This window comes from Struthio camelus, chromosome 4, assembly GCF_040807025.1.
Source record: "Struthio camelus isolate bStrCam1 chromosome 4, bStrCam1.hap1, whole genome shotgun sequence".
NCBI classification, from domain to species: Eukaryota; Metazoa; Chordata; class Aves; order Struthioniformes; family Struthionidae; genus Struthio; species Struthio camelus.
In genome coordinates this window covers 39,206,052-39,224,531 of record NC_090945.1, presented here as the reverse complement: position 1 = coordinate 39,224,531, position 18,480 = coordinate 39,206,052, and the positions used below count along the sequence as shown (strand labels likewise).

Genomic DNA, 18,480 nt, shown 5'->3' with positions numbered 1-18,480 from the left:
GTAGTTTAACAGGAGCCAGGTCTCTCTAAGAAATTGTTTGTTTTCCAAGTTTAATGAAAAGACTGTTGCTATGTGTCTGCTCTATAGCTGCTGGTGAGGAGGAGCTACCGCTCTCTCTGGAGGTATAGGAAAAGACGGAACCCAGGTTAGGGTTGAAATAACATGTCAAAGGTAGGGAAAAAACAAAGCTTTATTTTTTGGCCAGATGGTGAAAAGCTCTAATAAAAGCAGCTGAGCTTATTGAGCATTGTGGATAGGTATCGATAATACGCATTAGAGGTGGAAGTAATTGAGAACAGAATCTCATTATTCAGCAGATTCCTTATTCTGAATTCTAATGTGTCTTTTTAGTTTCTCCAGAAAATAGAGGAACATTACACAACAATGAAAATTAAAGAGCTACAAATTTAGCACGTAGATGTGACAAAGCTACAGGGATTCTTTTGGCTTAATAATATCTGGTCTGTTTATAGTTTAAATACCTTACTAGAAGTGGTTTCATCCACTAGTTTGAGAAATGTGTAATGAGGAAATAGGGCATGGGATGGATTGTCTAAAAGTAGCACATGTGATAAAGTGATTTAGTACTAGAGACATACTGTTTGAATATTCAGCGAGGCCTCAACCCTGCCTTCACATATGGATGCACAAATTTTGCATATACAAGTCGGACATAAAATTCTGGGGGGGAGGAGGGAGGAGTTCCTGTGTTTTCAGTTTTTCTTTCTAAAAAGCAAGTATTGTAGAATGCTTCTGCCTGCCAGATTGTCTTGCTGTTCTGCTCACTGAAGTTAAAATTTATTTCAGTGAGCTGTTTCGGTTACTGAAACTGCTACTTCCAAAATTTTCGAAACTGGTCCTCAAAACAGAGCATTTTCTTTTCCTAAGAGCAAACAAAAGACTTCAGAGAATTCTGGAGCTGAGCAAATGGACTTAGACATCTGGTATTCATAATCTCCCACTTCAAAACAATTCTGACTTCTTTTGCTGTGTGCAAGAAGTGTAAGAACTGTGTAGGACTCAAATGTCTTGTTTGTCTGTGGGAGAAATCCGTATCAGAAAAAAAGGACACTTCCATGTGTGAGTAAGTGATGTGGCCAATCTGTACCCCCTCAGCCCTTTTCATTTCCTTTCCAGAACTTAATCCATCTGCTGCTTTTAGCAATTAACATTTGCTGCTGGTACACAGTGTGCTTTCCTTAGATGTGATACTATAAAACTTAGCTGCATTTTCTACTCAGAGCTCTGCTTCGGTTACTCCCACACACTCTGCTCCCTTGTTATCTGGTATATTTTGCAAAGGCCAAAGGTTTGTATGGTATTAGATCATACTGTTTAAAAGCTCTCACTTCATGTAGCAAGAGTTACTGGTGAATGAAGTAAATAGAACCTGAAATGGACCTGAAATAGATAAATTGTAATGGATTAGGATCTACTTGTGTGGCAGGTTCATGGCTGCAATATTACACATTCCCTCCCCGTTCTCTTTTCTTGCTTTCCTGTTTGTTGCTTCTGTACTGTTCTGACCTGTTAACTTTTGTAACTTGTGGATGTTCAACTTCTCAGCTATGCACTGGGTATGGCCTAGCAGACCAGGCTTTCAGCTGATTGCTTGCTGCTGGATCCCCTCTGACTGGAGACACATCTGTCACATTGCCAGATGGAACGCGCACTTCCAGTAATGGGACATGCACCGCGTGGTGGTGTATCCTGGTTCGCATGCATGTAGTGTGCCGGTCTAATGACCATCAGGTAGCTGGGGTCATGCATCGACGTTGTGCGAACGGGGAGGGATCATTGGAGAGGAAAGGCTGGTGCATGCCACAGTTTCATTCAGACATCAAGCCAGTACGCATCAAGGCAGAGCAGGTACCTGGTCTGACAAGGGGACAGAAGTGCTTCTTGCCCCATAATTCTGAGATAGATCTCATAGGTGTAACTAATGTCCTGTGTTACTGTGTTCATTTAAAGATCTGTGAAAGGGTGCGTATGCACAATTATTTTCACTCTGGATGTGTAAGACTTAGTTCTCATGATAATGATTATCAGGTAAATTTTACTAGCCCTTCATTGAACAGAGTTTTCGTCATATGCACTTAGATATAATTCACATAATACCAATTAGGATTTGGAGTTTGGGAGCAGCATGTGATTTGTGGTAAGCTCTGTTCTATGTACCATGAGTGTTTAAAAGCTCCTCCTTCACAACAGCTTGTGCAGAGTTAACTCTCAAGAGTGATGACTCGGTGGTATTGCTGCATATCAGTGCTTAAACATCATGGGTCTTACTTAGGTGATGTTCTTCAACTTTCTGGAAATGTCTCTGCCAACTCCCATGCATTCAAAGCGGGTCCATTTGAATTATTTGTAAAATATATACCTAATTTAAATTAAATGCTAATTTAATTTATTGTGCCTTCAGTAAGTTTTGTATTTCTGAGCAAATAAGGGACTAAAGGTCTCTTTCCTGTTAGACAGTATCCCAGATTTATGGGTTATGATATTGAGTTTAAGATTGTATATCTCACACCTTTTGATCTTTCCATCAGTGGCTTAGTGTTATGCATTGTCATTTGCAAGCCTCTGATTATGTGTGTGTGAGGCTTGTATAGAGCAAAAATAGCTAGAAATTTAGTCATGGAGTTTTGGAAAAGTGGGAAACAAAATTAGTGTGCATATAAAAATCTGATTTAGAAAGAAGGAGGGGAGAAATGTCTCTATTTTTTGAGTCAGGCTTCATTTCTGTACCAGTCATTAGGAAATACATAGATCCTTTGCTAATTTTTATGTCTACAGTGAACAAAATATGAAATTATTTTTTTAAAGCTCTATAAATACATCATTCAAGCTGTGAGTTTGGCTATGTTTCACATTTTCCATAAAAGCAGGCTAAGGAATTAACTAAGAGAGCCTTCGTCTTCTTACTTCCAAATATAAATTGGCTATGATTTACATACTACAATTACACAAAATGCATGCTTTGGTTAAGGAAGAGATTATTATTCTTTTTAACACTTAGGGACGCAACTCTTATTACAGGGAATGACTGAAAGTAGCGCAGGCCCTATTTATGAGAATACAGTGAAGTTGCTCATTGAAATGATTAGACAATGTTATTATTAGTGTAATTTTACACATAAGCACATCAGCAGGCATTTCATGAGAGGACAGAGCGCTGAGCGCTAGGGTTGAGATTTCTAAAGGGATTTAGGTGTCACAGCATGCAGATCATTCCCTGTGGGACTCTGAACACTCTGTGACTTCTGTGGAGACCTAAATACCTTTAAAAAAAACCCCGATATTAAATGCCTTCAGCCTCCTTCCGCAAAATCATAAAATCACCACCTTGCAGAGCAGGAGGGTGTGCAACACTACCGTTACTGATTGACCGCTATTATCATACTACAACAGCTAAATTCCTGGGTTTGGCGTTTTTTTCTGTCTCCTTGCAGAGATTCCTGGTCGGGCAAATCAGGCTTATCTTTTCTGTCCTAGCTGCAGAAGGCTATGTGAGGAAACTCAAGCTCCAGCATATAAGGAAGCAGTGGTCTGAATACTAGAAGACATTTAATATTTGTTAATATTTGGCAGTCTGTTTAAACAAGCAGCCAGATTCGCAGTGTTAGAGGTGCAAAATGATTGAATCTTTGCCAACTTAGTTGTGACCTGTAAGGCCTAACTTGAAGTGGTCCTGTAGAAGAACTTCAACATGCTGATAAAATAAAATAAAAAGGAGAAACAAAAAATAGGGTAATGACAATGATGTTGCTGTTATATGAAATTCAGTAGTGCCATCAGTGACAGTCATGACAAAACCTGATTTTTAATGTGTGTTGACAAAATATCTGTTTTCAAGGATGTGTAGATGAGAATAGGTAAAACGAACAAATCCATTGCCACTTAACTCATTGATTCAGGTAGCAGTCAAAAGGGTTAATACAACCACAAGAAGTATGGGACAAGAAGAAGCTCACAACTTTATTTAATCTATATCCAGATATAGTAAATAAATATGCATAAATGCATAAATACTTGGCTTCAGGAGTGTGTTCTTTTTGAGGAACATCACACTCCCAGTCCAAATAGATTTTGGGAAAGGAAACACCTCTCCATTTACCTGAATTTCTGCTTCTTTTCCTCCAGTGCTCAGGGATCTGCAGTTTAAAATAGAAAATATCTTATGAAGGGTTGGTCCTGTGCCATAATTAATTCATGAAATGAATAAACCAAAACCACAGATCAAAAGCTGATGCCTTGAGGAAAGCAGAAGGATCTGTCTGGCTTTGATCAACTTGTTTTTTAAGGAAGATTCCTTCCTGACTGCAGAGGTTGGTGACCGGTCAATTCACTGTTTTAGAAAGCCTCTAAATCCAATACGTAGAATACATACAATTCTAATACAGGCCTAGGAGAAACTGGGCTGGGTGGACCTTAGATCCTCTCTAGGTTCAAACAAGGCTGTGCACGTTCTTAAGTAATCTTCTGCTAGGGCTCAGGGCCAATAATGGTATCTCAACAGTTGCCATCCTCTTGGTCTGCCACCCTACCCTTTCCACTGTTTTAAAGCGCTACGTGTGCCTAACTCGTGTAACAGTTTACAAGTGTGTTTGTAAGTGGTAATTTTGACAGCTCAGGTAATTTAGGCAACCTGATGGTTATTTATTTTAAAGATGCAATAATAAACCCTTTTTTCTCTGACAGCAAAATCAATTTAAGAGATTGATACCCTGGCTGCTCATTGATCTTCACTAGCGCAAGTGTTTGTGGAGTGAACTAGAAAAAGAATTTTTGAAAAAAATCTGACTCAAATAAAACCTAAGAACCTTTATTCTATTTTGTTTTTGTTTTTGTTTTTTTACATGACAGAATTGAGCTCTGTTCTTAGTGATCTTGCTTACAACAAGGCTATATAAATATTCGTGTCAGACTAACCAGGAGTATAAAATGGATTATTGTGGTTTAAAGACAGGGATTAGCCACTCGGACTGCTCTTGGGATTTGGAAAATGTTTGCACAAACACATCTAAGTGTGCAGTTTCAGCCTGTTTTAAGTCTGTGCCATTGATGAAGGAGTTATTAGGCTGTACCCAGACTGAACTTTCCTGCTGCCTTCCCACTGTTTGCACTAGGGTCAGCAGGATCAGGAACTGATCTGACTAATATTGCAAAAAGAAAAAAAGTTGTTATGATTAGCTTTTACTGGATCATCTCCCTGATCTGTTCAGGGTTCAGTCACACAAGCCTGAGTGCCACAAATGAGGGGGCAGCAATGTGCAATGAGGTTTAGGAGGAAAGAGCCATACCTGTTCATGCAGTGGTGGCACAGACTTAGATTGCTTCAGTCTGTCGTGAATCTGCCCCAAGGGCTCAGTTCCAGGTGTCCGTATACTGGACTTTCCATTCAACCACACTAAATTCCATTGACTTTGATCACTGATTAAATTACTGTTGATTCCTAAGGTTCCTTATTCCTTCAGTTTTTCTTTCTCTACTTTAAAACATCCTCCTGTAATTTGTCTGTTAGAGACACCAGTATAGTCAAGAGATCTTTTTATAATTACTGTTTTATTCTAAAGTCACACACCTACTTTGTATTCAGGATATATGCTCTGATCATTTAGGCTCAGTTAGCTAGTGTATTACATTATCACTTTATATATGCAGTAATTAAGCTGATGAATCTAAGCAAAAGAAAATGATTCTAATTAATTTTAGTTAATGCATTAATCATGCTGCCAATAAAAGTCATATTATCAATTTATCATTCATATTAAGAAATTGTAGCGGAGAAAAAGCCCTAAGCAGCAAGATTAGCAGTACATTGAGTCATCCTTTCCAAAGCATCTTGTTACCTAAATATTTTTAAATTAATTCTCCCCAACCCTGCAAAAGGTAAATCAGGGTTCAATGTAAGATTATCAAAATAACATGTTCTGTATGAAATAATTCTTTGTATGACAGATATTCTAGATTATGAAACCAATTATTCGTGCTTTTTTACCTTCTGCATTTAGTTAACATAGAATAGGGAAACGTTTGTGCTCTCCTGTCCCTTGGTGGCAGTACTTAGACTTGGAGCTCTGCAGCTTACTAAAGTTAATAAACAAAAATGGATTTGTATGTAAATTCTTTGCCGTGCATGGCAGGGTTTTAGCATGTTACGGAATCCCAAATTATAGCAAAGTATATGAGCAGCATTAATGAATGGATGAAGTTTTGTTTATTGAAAAGTAGGGATCTTCTCTTTGATTATTAAATAGAGCTTTAGTACTGCCGATATTTGCTACTCGCATAGTTCTTGTCTATCTGACATCTCAAAGACGATCACTATAAAAATTTATTTTCCTTCCTCAGAAATGTGTTGGCTTTTTACTTTTATTCTTCCAGTTTACATGGGAAATAAAAATAAATGATGTAAACCAAGGTTATATTTACACAATAAGAAGGAAGGCTATGTAGACCCTTTTGACCAACCAAATAGATACTGAGCATCTGAGCAGATATTCTCAACACTAGAACCTAAGTTTCCCACTTCCTAAACATATTTTCTAACCACTGACCTATTATGTAATAAATTGGCTTTTAGCAGCACTATTGGGTTTTGAATGCAGATGTCAACAACTGAATTTTGTGATGGTACTGGTCTTATTGATGGAGTTGGGTGTGATAAGGGCATGCCTTCCGGTGTTCTGGATTCTGGCTAGCATCAGTGGGATGAAGCTGTTTGTGCCATTTTGGGGGAGGCATAGAAACAGAATTGAAGGCATGTCAGAAAATTTTGGGTTAAACGGGCATGAATTTAGTTTTCTGGATAACATCAGAGGAGTTGTGGATTACTGCGTGAATTAACAAGCACAATTCTTCCTGAGCTTGGACTTGGGTCACTGGATGATGTCTCGTTTTCAGAAAGAAAACGTGATGCAGTAATGTACTTAAGCTATTCTTTCCTCCAACGATGTTCATCTTTTTATTTTTCTATAGACTAATTGAAAGCAGTATGTCAAAGATATGTCAATATTTTGATTGACAAGTTTGTTCCTTGCCATCAGTTATATACATAAGACAGCAGCAAAACCAACTAAATCTCACCATCGTTCATCAAGTAAAATATATTTCCTTTCATTTACTCATCTCAGGGAAGATTCAGACTGTTATAAAATATAAATGTATTATTAAAAAGATAAAAATCAATGTAATTTTTAAAGGGAATTTATATGTTAAATGGGGCTATTCTTACCTTATTTCAAAACTCAGTAGTTTATTCGGGCATTCTGTGCAACACATGGGTCCCGCACAAGCACCAAATGCATTTGCTGAGCCATTTCTTAACTGCTTCAAACATTGTTGAAAACAAAAGCCTTATTGTATTTATGCATACGATATGATATATCGTATCATATTTAAAGCTTACCTGTGATTACAATGAAAAGGGCATTCTACATGCTGTCATTGAGCCCATTGCATGATGAGGGGTCCATGCTGTAATCTAAATTTATTTTACACTTCTAGCTGAGGAAGAGGAATTGAATTCTCACGCTAGTGGGTTATAACTGATCAGATCGGGCACTCAACTAAGAAACGGCAAGAGCTGTCTTCTAGTCCTTTACGTTAGAGGTATATTTGTGCCTAAGCCAAAGGTGGCGAGTATGGACTGCCCAGGCAGGGTTGGGCTATCTTCACCCAACCAGAGTGGCATGGCTGTGGAGTCACTCCTGTTCTCTAGGCTCTGTGTTTCTGCGACTAACCTTCCCAGGTACTGTGCAGGGAGCCTGAGTGCCTTCCCTGCTTATATGGTTGACATCTACGGTGTAGGAATAGTAGGAACAAACTTGTAGATGCCCATATACGTTTTGTGTCCAGCCCTCTCAGCCTGAGTTTAGGTTTCTGTACTTTTACTTTAAAGGCTGTTGAGATTAAATTAATGAATGTTTCTGATGGTACTTGGATGAAGTAGTTTTGAGCACCTTTGGAAAATGTATGACAACTGGAAGCGACCTGGGGGAATAAGGGTTTGCTGCAGAAGAGTTTTGCAAACGTTAATGTTTGTGTAGTGCTTGATGTCAGTTGTTATCATAATTATTATCATAATTCCACTGAAATGAACGGAGCCAACTGAGGATCTGCCAAATCCTTTGCTTTCTCTTAGCTGTAAAGTCTCTCCTTCCTTAGTTTAACATTGAAGAAAATGTTTTTGTTCACACCTGTTTAAGCGCATTGCCTGCACTGTTATCTCCATTCAAAATCTCCCAGGTTTTACAGGATTAAAGTGTACATCTAGGTGAGGCTAATATTTAGTCGCATGGTGGTTCCCTTTATTTTCTCTTCTTTGATGTAGCTCCTGTTTCCATGGGCAAATACAAGGTAGATTCTGCACTTCCAACGTTGTCTTAGTCTGTTTCTCTTTCAATGATTGACTCTGACTTTCTGTCCGTCTCTCTTCCTTTCTCCTCTTACACCCTTCAGTGTCAACCAGTTTCCACTATTTGTTCCCATCATGCACTAATCTGTAAGTTTGAGCAAAATGTTGATAGATCAGTTGCTTTATTGTTTTCCATAACATTTCTCTAGGTCCCCCTTTTTCCTCCTCTGGAGAGGATGGCTGCATTCTAACTATTTATTACTGTTTTGGTTATGTCAACAGGACTAAAGAAAGTGTTCTCTCTCTCTCTCTCTCTCTCTCTCTCTCTCTCTCTCTCTCTCTCTCTCTCTCTCTCTCTCTCTCTCTCTCTCTCTCTCTCTCTCTCTCTCTCTCTCTCTCTCTCTCTCTCTCTCTCTCTCTCTCTCTCTCTCTCTCTCTCTCTCTCTCTCTCTCTCTCTCTCTCTCTCTCTCTCTCTCTCTCTCTCTCTCTCTCTCTCTCTCTCTCTCTCTCTCTCTCTCTCTCTCTCTCTCTCTCTCTCTCTCATTGCAGTCTTGACAATGTACAAATATAGTAAAGGAGATGGGCTACAGAAAGTGTGACCAACTGGAGAAGTTCAGCTGCTGTCTATCCTATCATGACTTTTATTGGCTTTTAAAATTGTTTCTAGGAAATACTTTGTCATATAGCTCCTTATTCCGAAGTTTACACTTCTTAATAACATGTATTTACAACTTAGCATGTTGAAACATATTCAGTTAAAGAATAAAAAAGGTCCTGTCAGCTTAATCCTTCCTTTTTTTTTTTTTTCTTTCTTTTCTGCTGGATCCCAATGTCATATTCAGCCCAGCTGTCAGAACAGAGGTGTTACAGCTCCATACTCTCTTGCCTCCCACATCTCCAAGGCCCATAAATCTTTTCAGCTCTATCACCTTTGTGATATTGCCAACATACAACACTCTTGCTCAATCCACTGTGAAAATTCTTAGTGCTGCCTTCGTTTCCTCGTGTTTGGATTGCTATAATTCACAGCTCTTGAACACTTAACTACTCTAGTGCTCAATAAGAGCAGTACTACTGCAGCACGATGTTATAACCTGCAGTGTTTTGGATCGTGACTACAGTATGCTTTATTTTCTAAAATGTGTGTCAACTTGTTCTCTTCGGCTGTAGCTGAAAACTTGAATTTGTCAGTGTGTTTGGACTAGATTCCTTCTTCTAAATTAGCTTGTGTCAATAACAGTTAATTGCTCCCCAGGCCTCAGGTACTGTGCCAAATAAACCTCAGCTGTATTTTATACAGTAAATTCTTCATTCATTTTTAATTCTAGATTTTTTTCCTCTTTAGATCAAAGATTCCATGGGCTAAATTTTAGAGTGGTAATGCACTCAGAGAAAGACTAAGAAAGGTTAAAATTAGGTGGAAATTGAATACGTACTAATGATTCTGACAGGGAGAAAAAACACATTTTTATAAATGCAGAAATTTGATGCCATTTAATTCTGCTGCCAGAGAGATGATTCAAGTAACTGAAGTTGAGCACAGTTGGACCTTCAGATTTATACTGCTTTGAACTGAAGCGTTTTTATTTAAATACATCATTCATTAGTCCTTTGCGTGTACTGTTAGAAATCTAAGAACTACATAATTTACAAAAAGGAAGACAAGTTGCTGAAGATAATGGGCTAAACCCTCTAATTTCGCACCCCTAATTATGTCTGCAATTGAGTATGGATGATTAAACATTAGCATTTTTACATTTAACTCCTTGCAGGCACAGTTAGATAGAAACCTTCCAGTATTGTCATTGACACTAGATTTTAGACACAAAAACTAATTAAAATATTTTTCTTTCAAGGGCCAAGTGAATTCCTGCTCCATAGTATTGAGGCAGTAGAGTATTGACAGCATACTAGGCTTCTGTTTTATTTTATTTTTTTGTAATAGAAATAACAAAGTACAAGACTGGTGAAATATATGTGTTGTAGACTTGATTTACGTACAACTGTAAAGCATTTTGAGGGCCAGATCTTTGTTGCATGGAAGTTGAGCGTGAGTTTTGCCTTTGACTTTACTAGAGTGAGTAGCCGGACTTCAGGCAAGAATTGTGCTGCGTTGCATGCGGTGCTGCAGCTGTGGAAGGCAAACTACAAGGACGGTAAAGGAGTGTGAAGGGCTCTGTAACCACAAGACTCCTATGAAGGAATTTTCTATTTGCAGCTCCAGAAACTCTGATGTTACGGTCCTCAGTGCTATCAGAAGCCATCTGAAAATAGGGATGCACTAGAGCGTGTGGTGCTATCAAAGTAACAGAGATAACGTTTTTTGAAATAGAGTGAATTTCAAACATGCCAAGTAGAAGTGAAGAAATCTCAGGAGTACTTAAAAAGAAGCCAGTTGAAGTAACATGTATCTTTTGGGCCCTCTGTCAGTTTAAAATTCTGATGGAAGTAAAGGGCCTTAAGTAAGTTTTAGCTTCATAATTTGCTTTGACACTTTTTACATGTTTTCCATTTCCCCTCTTCTATGCTTTTCAGCCTTCACAAGTCCTGTTTTCATTCACTTGGGCTTAGGTCAATCCCGACTCAATATCTTAATGCCATAATAATTCCTCAGAGGGCAGAGAAGTGAGTTTGTGATTAAGGCACTGACTGTGGACTTTAAGGCCATGTTTGTACTAGTAAGTAAAGCAGCCCAGGACTGTTCTCTGGCTGGAAGGCCACCTGACCTGCCATGGCTTGTGTCCTTGCAGCTAAATTCTCTTACCCCCCTAAAACAGGGTGACCTCATCCAAACTTAAGAAAAATCCCCGGCCTGTGTTGCTTGGCCTTTGTCAAAACCATGCCTAAACCCACGCTAGCGGTTTAAGAGTAGTAGTGTGCACACGTGTGCCTTTGGCCTTCTTTAGTTTGTGACTGTGGATGTAGCCTAAAAACGTAGGTTCTTGGCTGCACTTTTTAGTGCAATCTCTATTACAGGTTTTCTCTGTAATTTTATGCAAGTTATTTAACTCTCAGGCCCTATGATAATAAAGTTTCCCAAGATCTGTCAAGGTCTTCAAACATTGTATTTGTGTAAACAGACTAATGGTAAAAACATAGGATTTACAATCTTCAATGAATAAATAGAAAATGAAACCAGACTGAGGAGAAATTCTTCTTTAAATATCTCCAAAAGCGACAAACTAAAGAACTAAAAATACTGGCTGTTTTCGTGTATATTTATTTTTATAAGTTATTTCTTCTCAGATATTTGTAAATTTGAATGAAAACTTTCACATTGGAGCATGCCACAAAATAACCACGCTTAATGCAAAACTTCTGTTATTATTTAGAGAGCTTAAGGCAATAAAATTGAAGGTGTAACGTACAACATTGTTCTGTTTATCAAAGATTTATTTAATTAATCCACCAGTTAGATTAAGAGTAGGAATTTTACACTTGAGTATTGCATTGATTTTTGAGGAAATGGTAAAGCGGCAGCGTTTTGACAGAGTGCTGTATAGAATCAGAGACTCGGGGGCCTCAGGCGGTTTCCAGTCTAGCCCCTCCTCAAAGCCAGGCCAACACCAGCTTCAGTCCTGGCTGCTCAGGACTTTGTCCAGTCAGGTCTTGAAACTTCTGAGGATGGAAACTGCACAGCCTTTCTGGGCAAGTAACCTGTTCCAATACTTAATTATCTCCATAGTGAAAACATTTCCTTAAATCCAGTCAGTACCTCTCCTGTTTCAATTTACGATTGTGGTTTCTCGTTCTCCTGGATGCACCTTGGGATAGAGCTTGACTTTGTCTTTTCAGTAACCTTCTCTTAGGCACTGGAGGGCTGCTATTAAATTCCTCCCAAAGCTTCTCTTCTCCAGGTTAAAGAAGCCTAATTCCCTCAGCCTTTTTTCACAGGGCATGTGTATATTGTATGGGCAAAACCTGTTGCCATGGTAAATATGTATTAAAAATATTTTAAAGGATTTGTGGATTTCTGTCTCTTCCTGTGTGTCAAAGCAAGATTTTAGTGCTGGAAAAAACTTTCAAACATCTTTTGTCTTAAATTTTAACACACCTGATGGTTTTAAATGATTTTTTAATTTATACTTCCTAGTTGCCAAATACATTCCCAACAAAAAAAGAGCACTGACCCCTACTGTGTGCGTAATGTTTTGTGAGTTCTTAAAACCCAGCTAAGAGAAGATGATACAGCATGTTGAAGGTTTTCATAGGCTTCTGAAAACATCCTTCTTACATCCCGCATACTGGTCTGGTCTCATCTGGTAGTAACACAAGAATAGGTACAGCTGGAAAGAAGGAGAGGAACTCCAATGTTTCTGCTTGGAAATAGCCATTTAGTGCCATGGAACGCTCCCCACCCATTGCTTGCTACCTTAGGCCATTGCCCTGCTCCAGTCCCTAACCATCATCCATTTGGGTTTTTTCCTGCCATCCATTTTGCTTGTCAATTTAGCACATTTACTTCTTTTGGTGCCATGTGGCTCCAGAGGAACATCCCTCTGAAGGAAGTATTTCTTTAAAATGGTTATTTATGACCTATATTTTTGATTTACAACAGAATCCACAACGCTTTTTAGACAGAGTTAATATAGCTGAAAATAAAAGATGTGATGCTTGTTGGTTATTTGGCATTTACAGCCATATGCAAGACTACATTGGCAAGGGAATTTAATCTCTCACAGCGATTTATTGAAGTCTGTATGTCTTTTCCTTTGTATTGCACTTGCAGGTGACAGAGAAGTTTAGTTGTGTTGGTTGTGTTGATAGAGCTCTAGCTTCTAAGATAGATGGCTGTAGATTAAATCCCCCTGCAGTCCTTAACTTTTATGGAGCACTGTTCCAATAAGCCCTCCTTGCAATGAAATACTAAACTAACTCTGTGGAATCTTTTAGAAATACATTAGATAAGAATGTCCTGGCTCACTTTTCTGATCCACATGCGACATGGTATTTGTAAGACCTGCCTCCGCTGGTATAAATAGCACATTCTAACATGGGGGCAAAGTAGCTTAAGATATGGCCTACTAACATGGCTTAATGCGGATGGCTTCTGTAGATGCGGAAGTTCATTTGATCAAGATAATTATTGACAGGAAAACAAGTCATGTTACAGACAAGGTCTAATCCATCTTATACTTGTTGCAATAATTACACCATCAGCATCCAAGTCATTATTTTACGAACTGCATGCAGATAGCTTAGGCAGTAGAGTGTGTTTGTATTTATTGTGTGTGCACATTTGCTTTTATTTCAAAACCAGTTATCTTGAAAACAAAATATCTCTGATTTGTAATGACTGAGTAATAGTTTAGCTGGTTTTCATTTTTATCTGTATTATTTCCCTGCAGGTCAAGGCAACAGACGCAGATGCAGACCAGTTTGGTGAAATTGAATATTCTCTTTATGATGGATTCCATTACTATGAGAAATCTAAGGCGTTCCAGATTGATCCACATACTGGTCAAATCTTTGTGTCTCAAGACATTGACAGAGAGGAAGATCCAACCACTTATGATCTCTTAGTAAAAGCTACAGATGGGGTAAGTTTCACCCTTCCATACTGCCAGACTTGTGAAAGGATTTTCAAATTTGGATATGCTGTACTTTTAAATGAGAATGGAGTAAGTGAAACTTGCATGATTTTGAAATAAATTTATTACTACTATAGGGGGCAGAATATGATACTTCACAAAACATAACGTAGAACAAAATCCAACAGGAGTCATTTTGACCTCAGTCGATATACTGCACTGTGAAATTCACAACCATTCCTAAACAAGTTGTTCAAAAGCATTTCCAGGAACTGTTACTTCTTGCTGTTTTCCTTCTCCTCTTGGAACTGGTGCACTTCAGGTTACTTCTCCTCCCGATTTAAAGATGGCTGCACCACTAATAAACCAGTAATTTGTGCCAGAACTGCATGGGTAGAGTGGGTGCCAGTAATTATTTTTCTGGATAACCTTCCTTGTCCTTTCTAGCTAGCTGATGCCATTGTTGCCATCGTTGCGGCTAGATACAGCCTCTGTTCAGTGGCATGCCTGCAAGTTTTCCCACTTTTCAAGAGCTAGTGCTTGGAAGCAGGCATCCACGATACAGAGCAGGCGGATTGTTGTATGTGGCAAAGAGGAGCATGCCTGAGATGGTCCATTGCAGATCCCTAGTTTGCAAGAAGGCTGAGGATGAAGAGGCTCTGAGGAACTTCACTAAGCACACAACTTTGTGTGAGCTTGCACTACGTTGGCAAGTAGCGGGGACTAAGAAATTGGTTTGTTTTTTTACTTAAAACTGACTCTAGTCTTAATCTGTGAACTGAAAGCCCCCTTGCAGCTGAAGTGCATTAACTGCAGTAAGTGCATTCCTGAAGCATGTCTTTCATTTAGTTTCAGTCTAGTTTGTGTACTTTGAGGCCAGTTGACAATGTGAACCAAAGCACAGTAAGGGAGGACAGTCAGGAGATTTGGCTGAAAAGTATTAACAGTCACACTGAAACACTAATGCAGATGCACAGAGAACGTGTTGCTGAGGCCTTTTCTTCAAACGCAAAAGTTCATTGTGATGGGAACACATCAGGATGTTTGGGTGTGGAGACCTGTTCTACAGGGTCACCTATAACAGTGTATTTTAGTAAAGTGACTAGAAGAAAATAGTTTGTAGGTTCGTTGTGTAACCTTGATGAAAGTATCCAAAAGCTACTTGCAGTGAGAGGCCTAGAAGAAGACCAGCCAGGATTTTTTTCAGCTTTAGTAGTGAACCATGGAGAGGCTGAAGAAAAAAGGTTACTGGTTTAACATTGCAAATCTTAAAATTAACATGAAAATACTTTTTAAAATTTATGGATTCCTGTTATGTAGATCATATTTTGCAGCACAAGTTGAGCTGTGAAACATTTAAATTAAATTATTTCAGGTTAAACCATTTTTATTTCATATTTTAAATATTAAATTTCCATTTAAAATTTTGTCCTAAGTATATCCAGTTTAATTTTGAAAAGTGCAGATCTGCTAGAAATATTGTATTTTTCTTTTTAAAAAAAGAAAACTTTTCATTAAGTACACCAAAGAAACTTGGAGAAGTAAAATTCCTGTGTTAATTAGTAGATGAATTTAAATAGCTGTGGTTGATGCTTAGTATTAATTGTTGCATTTTGAGAATGTAGTATTCAAAGGTATATTTGTATATTGTTGAATTTGGATGCATGTGTAACAGTTAAGCAGTGCACCTGCAAAAATCAGAGGCTTAATTCACATCTATTTAGGTTTAATTCACATCTATTTTTTTCTTTGGCTACAAATACTCAGTGATTATTTCAAAGGGCACAGACACATTCTTCTGCATTAATACTGCCTTTAGCACTGTGCCTTTTCTTCTCCATAGATTTATTTTGAAGAAAAAGAATAATATAAAAATATCTTTTTTTGTTGTTGTTTCCTAACATACAACTATATCTTACTTGAATGCATGATAATTTCAGAATATTAATTCTTTTTGTTAGGACAGTGTAGTCTTTCCAGGAAAAGTATATTTCTATACCCTTTTTGGAATTTCTCTGTGAAGTGATTTCTGTCTTCAAAGTTCCTTTCTAGGAAAAAAATGATAACATACACATGAGTACACATTTCTAAGCCCTGAAGAATAAAGGAGTCAATATTACAATGTATAACAGAAAAAAATTATGTATTTTTTTATGCTTCATCATTTTTCTCTCATGTATTTCTAATGCATATTTTGCACAAGGCCTCACATGTTTTGAAGCTGAATAAGCATGAAGAATACATACAAATACCTGGAATATCAAGATTAGTCTTATTAATAAAGGCTAAGTGAGAGCTGAAGAATAGCACTCTAAGTTGTACAGGTTTCTCACATTTCCTTTTACTCTGCTCTAGAAGATTATTTTGAAAATGTAAAATAAAATAGGTTTATTTGAATAAGGCAGTTGCGTATTTTGGTTAATTGATTGTTACAGTGATAACTTTTATGTCAAAAGTTGTAGGAAAAATGCCAAAGCACAGCAATTGTAGATTATTTCATTTTTAAATTGGTCTGTGATTTGTCTTCATTTGGGGACCTTATATTTTCAGAAGTTCAGTAATGGGGAGGAGAATTCAATTTTTGATTGTCTTGTCTGTGACAAGTAGGGCTTTTATTTATTTATTTATTTATTTATTTATTTTACTGGAACTCAGTACTTTGTAGCTCACATTGATTTGGCTTCTGTAAGTTAGGTCATCTGACACCTAAATACTAAAGCACCTAAAATTAGTATTCACTTTTCAAAATTTTCAATATACCTGAACTGATATTGAGCCATGTACCACCCTTACAGCTGAATTATGGTAGGATATTTTACCTCCTGGCATTCTACTGCTGATTTTGATTGATTAAAGACATGTTGGGTATGGAGTTTAAAGTGGAGACTGTGATCAAAAGTAGGGAGAAATGTGTAGAGAAAAGACAGAGGAAGAGTGAGAGGTCACTGTTGTCAAAGGAGGGCAAAGAGATGAAAAGGAAAGAAAATAAGAAAGTTAATTAGAAACGAGGAGGAAAAGAAAGTATTTTCCAGGTGGTGCTCAGTTTATCTTACAGCAGAACCATCAATTTCTTCCACCTGTTTATGTCTACTCCATTACACGGTTTTGGAGCTTGACTGCCCTGTTCTTAAAGCACTGTTTAGAAACAGTAGTGGGAGGATTAGAATTACCTACAAGTGACCATGGAAAAGCAAGTGTAAAATTGATTTTGTTAAACTAATGCTCATAAGGTCTAAACTTCTTGTGAGAGCTTGTAGGAGGTCTGTCGCTGATTTAAATGGGGACAAGACTGATCATAATGTTAGCGTAAGCTTTTCCAGTTGGTAGCACTCATTTTGATCCCAAAGTCACTTATCCCTCATACATATCTATGATTGGCCTTCAAAACCAAAATGTTAAAGTTGCACAGTCTTGGGGTTGGTGCCCAACGAGGGGCTTTTATGAGAGTGTCCAACTTAGACTCTCTGAGGACCTGGCCCTTACAGTTTTGTCCAAAGTATGCCTTGGGTAGACTGGATAATCTGCATTTGTGAATGTTGCTGTCAGGCATGGCACAATTCCAGGAACAAACATCTCTCTAGGTAACACACTGCACATACCAGCGCACCATCTTTCTTCACCACTGTGGCAGGAAGTTGCAAAGACTGCAGCAAGGCAGGAAATACTTTTGTTATTTGTGCTCCCACACTGCAAGGAATTCCTCACCCAGTTCTCACCAAGGAACAATTACATGCGTCATTAAGAGCTAAAATTCGTCTAATCCCAGGTGGATCCATGTGGCTACAGCCTGTGCCGTGTTTAGTTTATGCAGGGAGTGTGGGCCTTCTTGCTGGGAGCCTGCTCTGACATTGCCAGACCAGCAGCCATGACCCTGTCTAACAATCAGCTCTGTCAGAGCCCCCCTCCGGCCCCTTTGCCTCCATCCACCAAAGGGTAGAGCAAACAAACGTGCAGTTTTCTTAGAACAGCTGCGCTGTGCTTGGCCACAAACATACGTACAAGTGAAACAGAAAGATCTTTATTAGGACATAAAGTAATCCAGCTGAAGAGCACCCACCCTTCCCCCTTATTCCTTCTCTCCTCTTTTCTCACCTCTTCCTTTTTCACATACACACACTTCCAAACCAGGATTACTGTGCTCTCCTGAGGAAGAGGGAAGGGTAATACATAACCTGTAAAGTGTTGTCCTATGCTCCGCTCAGGCTGCTCACTGGTTTTGGGCACTCATCAGAGTTGCCCAAACATCATGTTGCGAAAACAGTATGCTCACTATCCCCAGGTGTCCAAGTACCACTTTCGGGGATAGCTGCGTCATAGTAGCCTCTCCAGTCTTGCCCTGAGATTTTGTAGAAAAGCTGCAGGTACCACTGCCCCTGCTGGAGCTGCAACGAAGGGCAACTACAGAAGGGGAATTGCGAAAGTCTCCGTCTCCCCGCTGCTTGGGGTTGTCTCAGTTCTGGCAACAACTGGTCAGGTGCTTAGCAGTAAGTGACACACTGACTTTTTCATTGCGTTTAAAACAGACAAGGCCATCCGAAACCTGCCTAGATCGTCTTTAGCTCTACATCCCTATGGAGCCTCTCTGTAAT

General features: G+C 38.6%; 1 protein-coding gene across 1 annotated transcript in view; it reads left to right on the top strand.

The window, feature by feature from the left end:
* Positions 1 to 18,480, top strand: part of DCHS2 (dachsous cadherin-related 2) — a 111,991-nt gene that overhangs the window by 28,844 nt on the left and 64,667 nt on the right. The window contains exon 2 of the mRNA XM_068941047.1: positions 13,709 to 13,900. Within this exon, the coding sequence (XP_068797148.1) occupies positions 13,709 to 13,900 (192 nt within the window). The remainder of the gene's footprint in view (positions 1 to 13,708; positions 13,901 to 18,480) is intronic.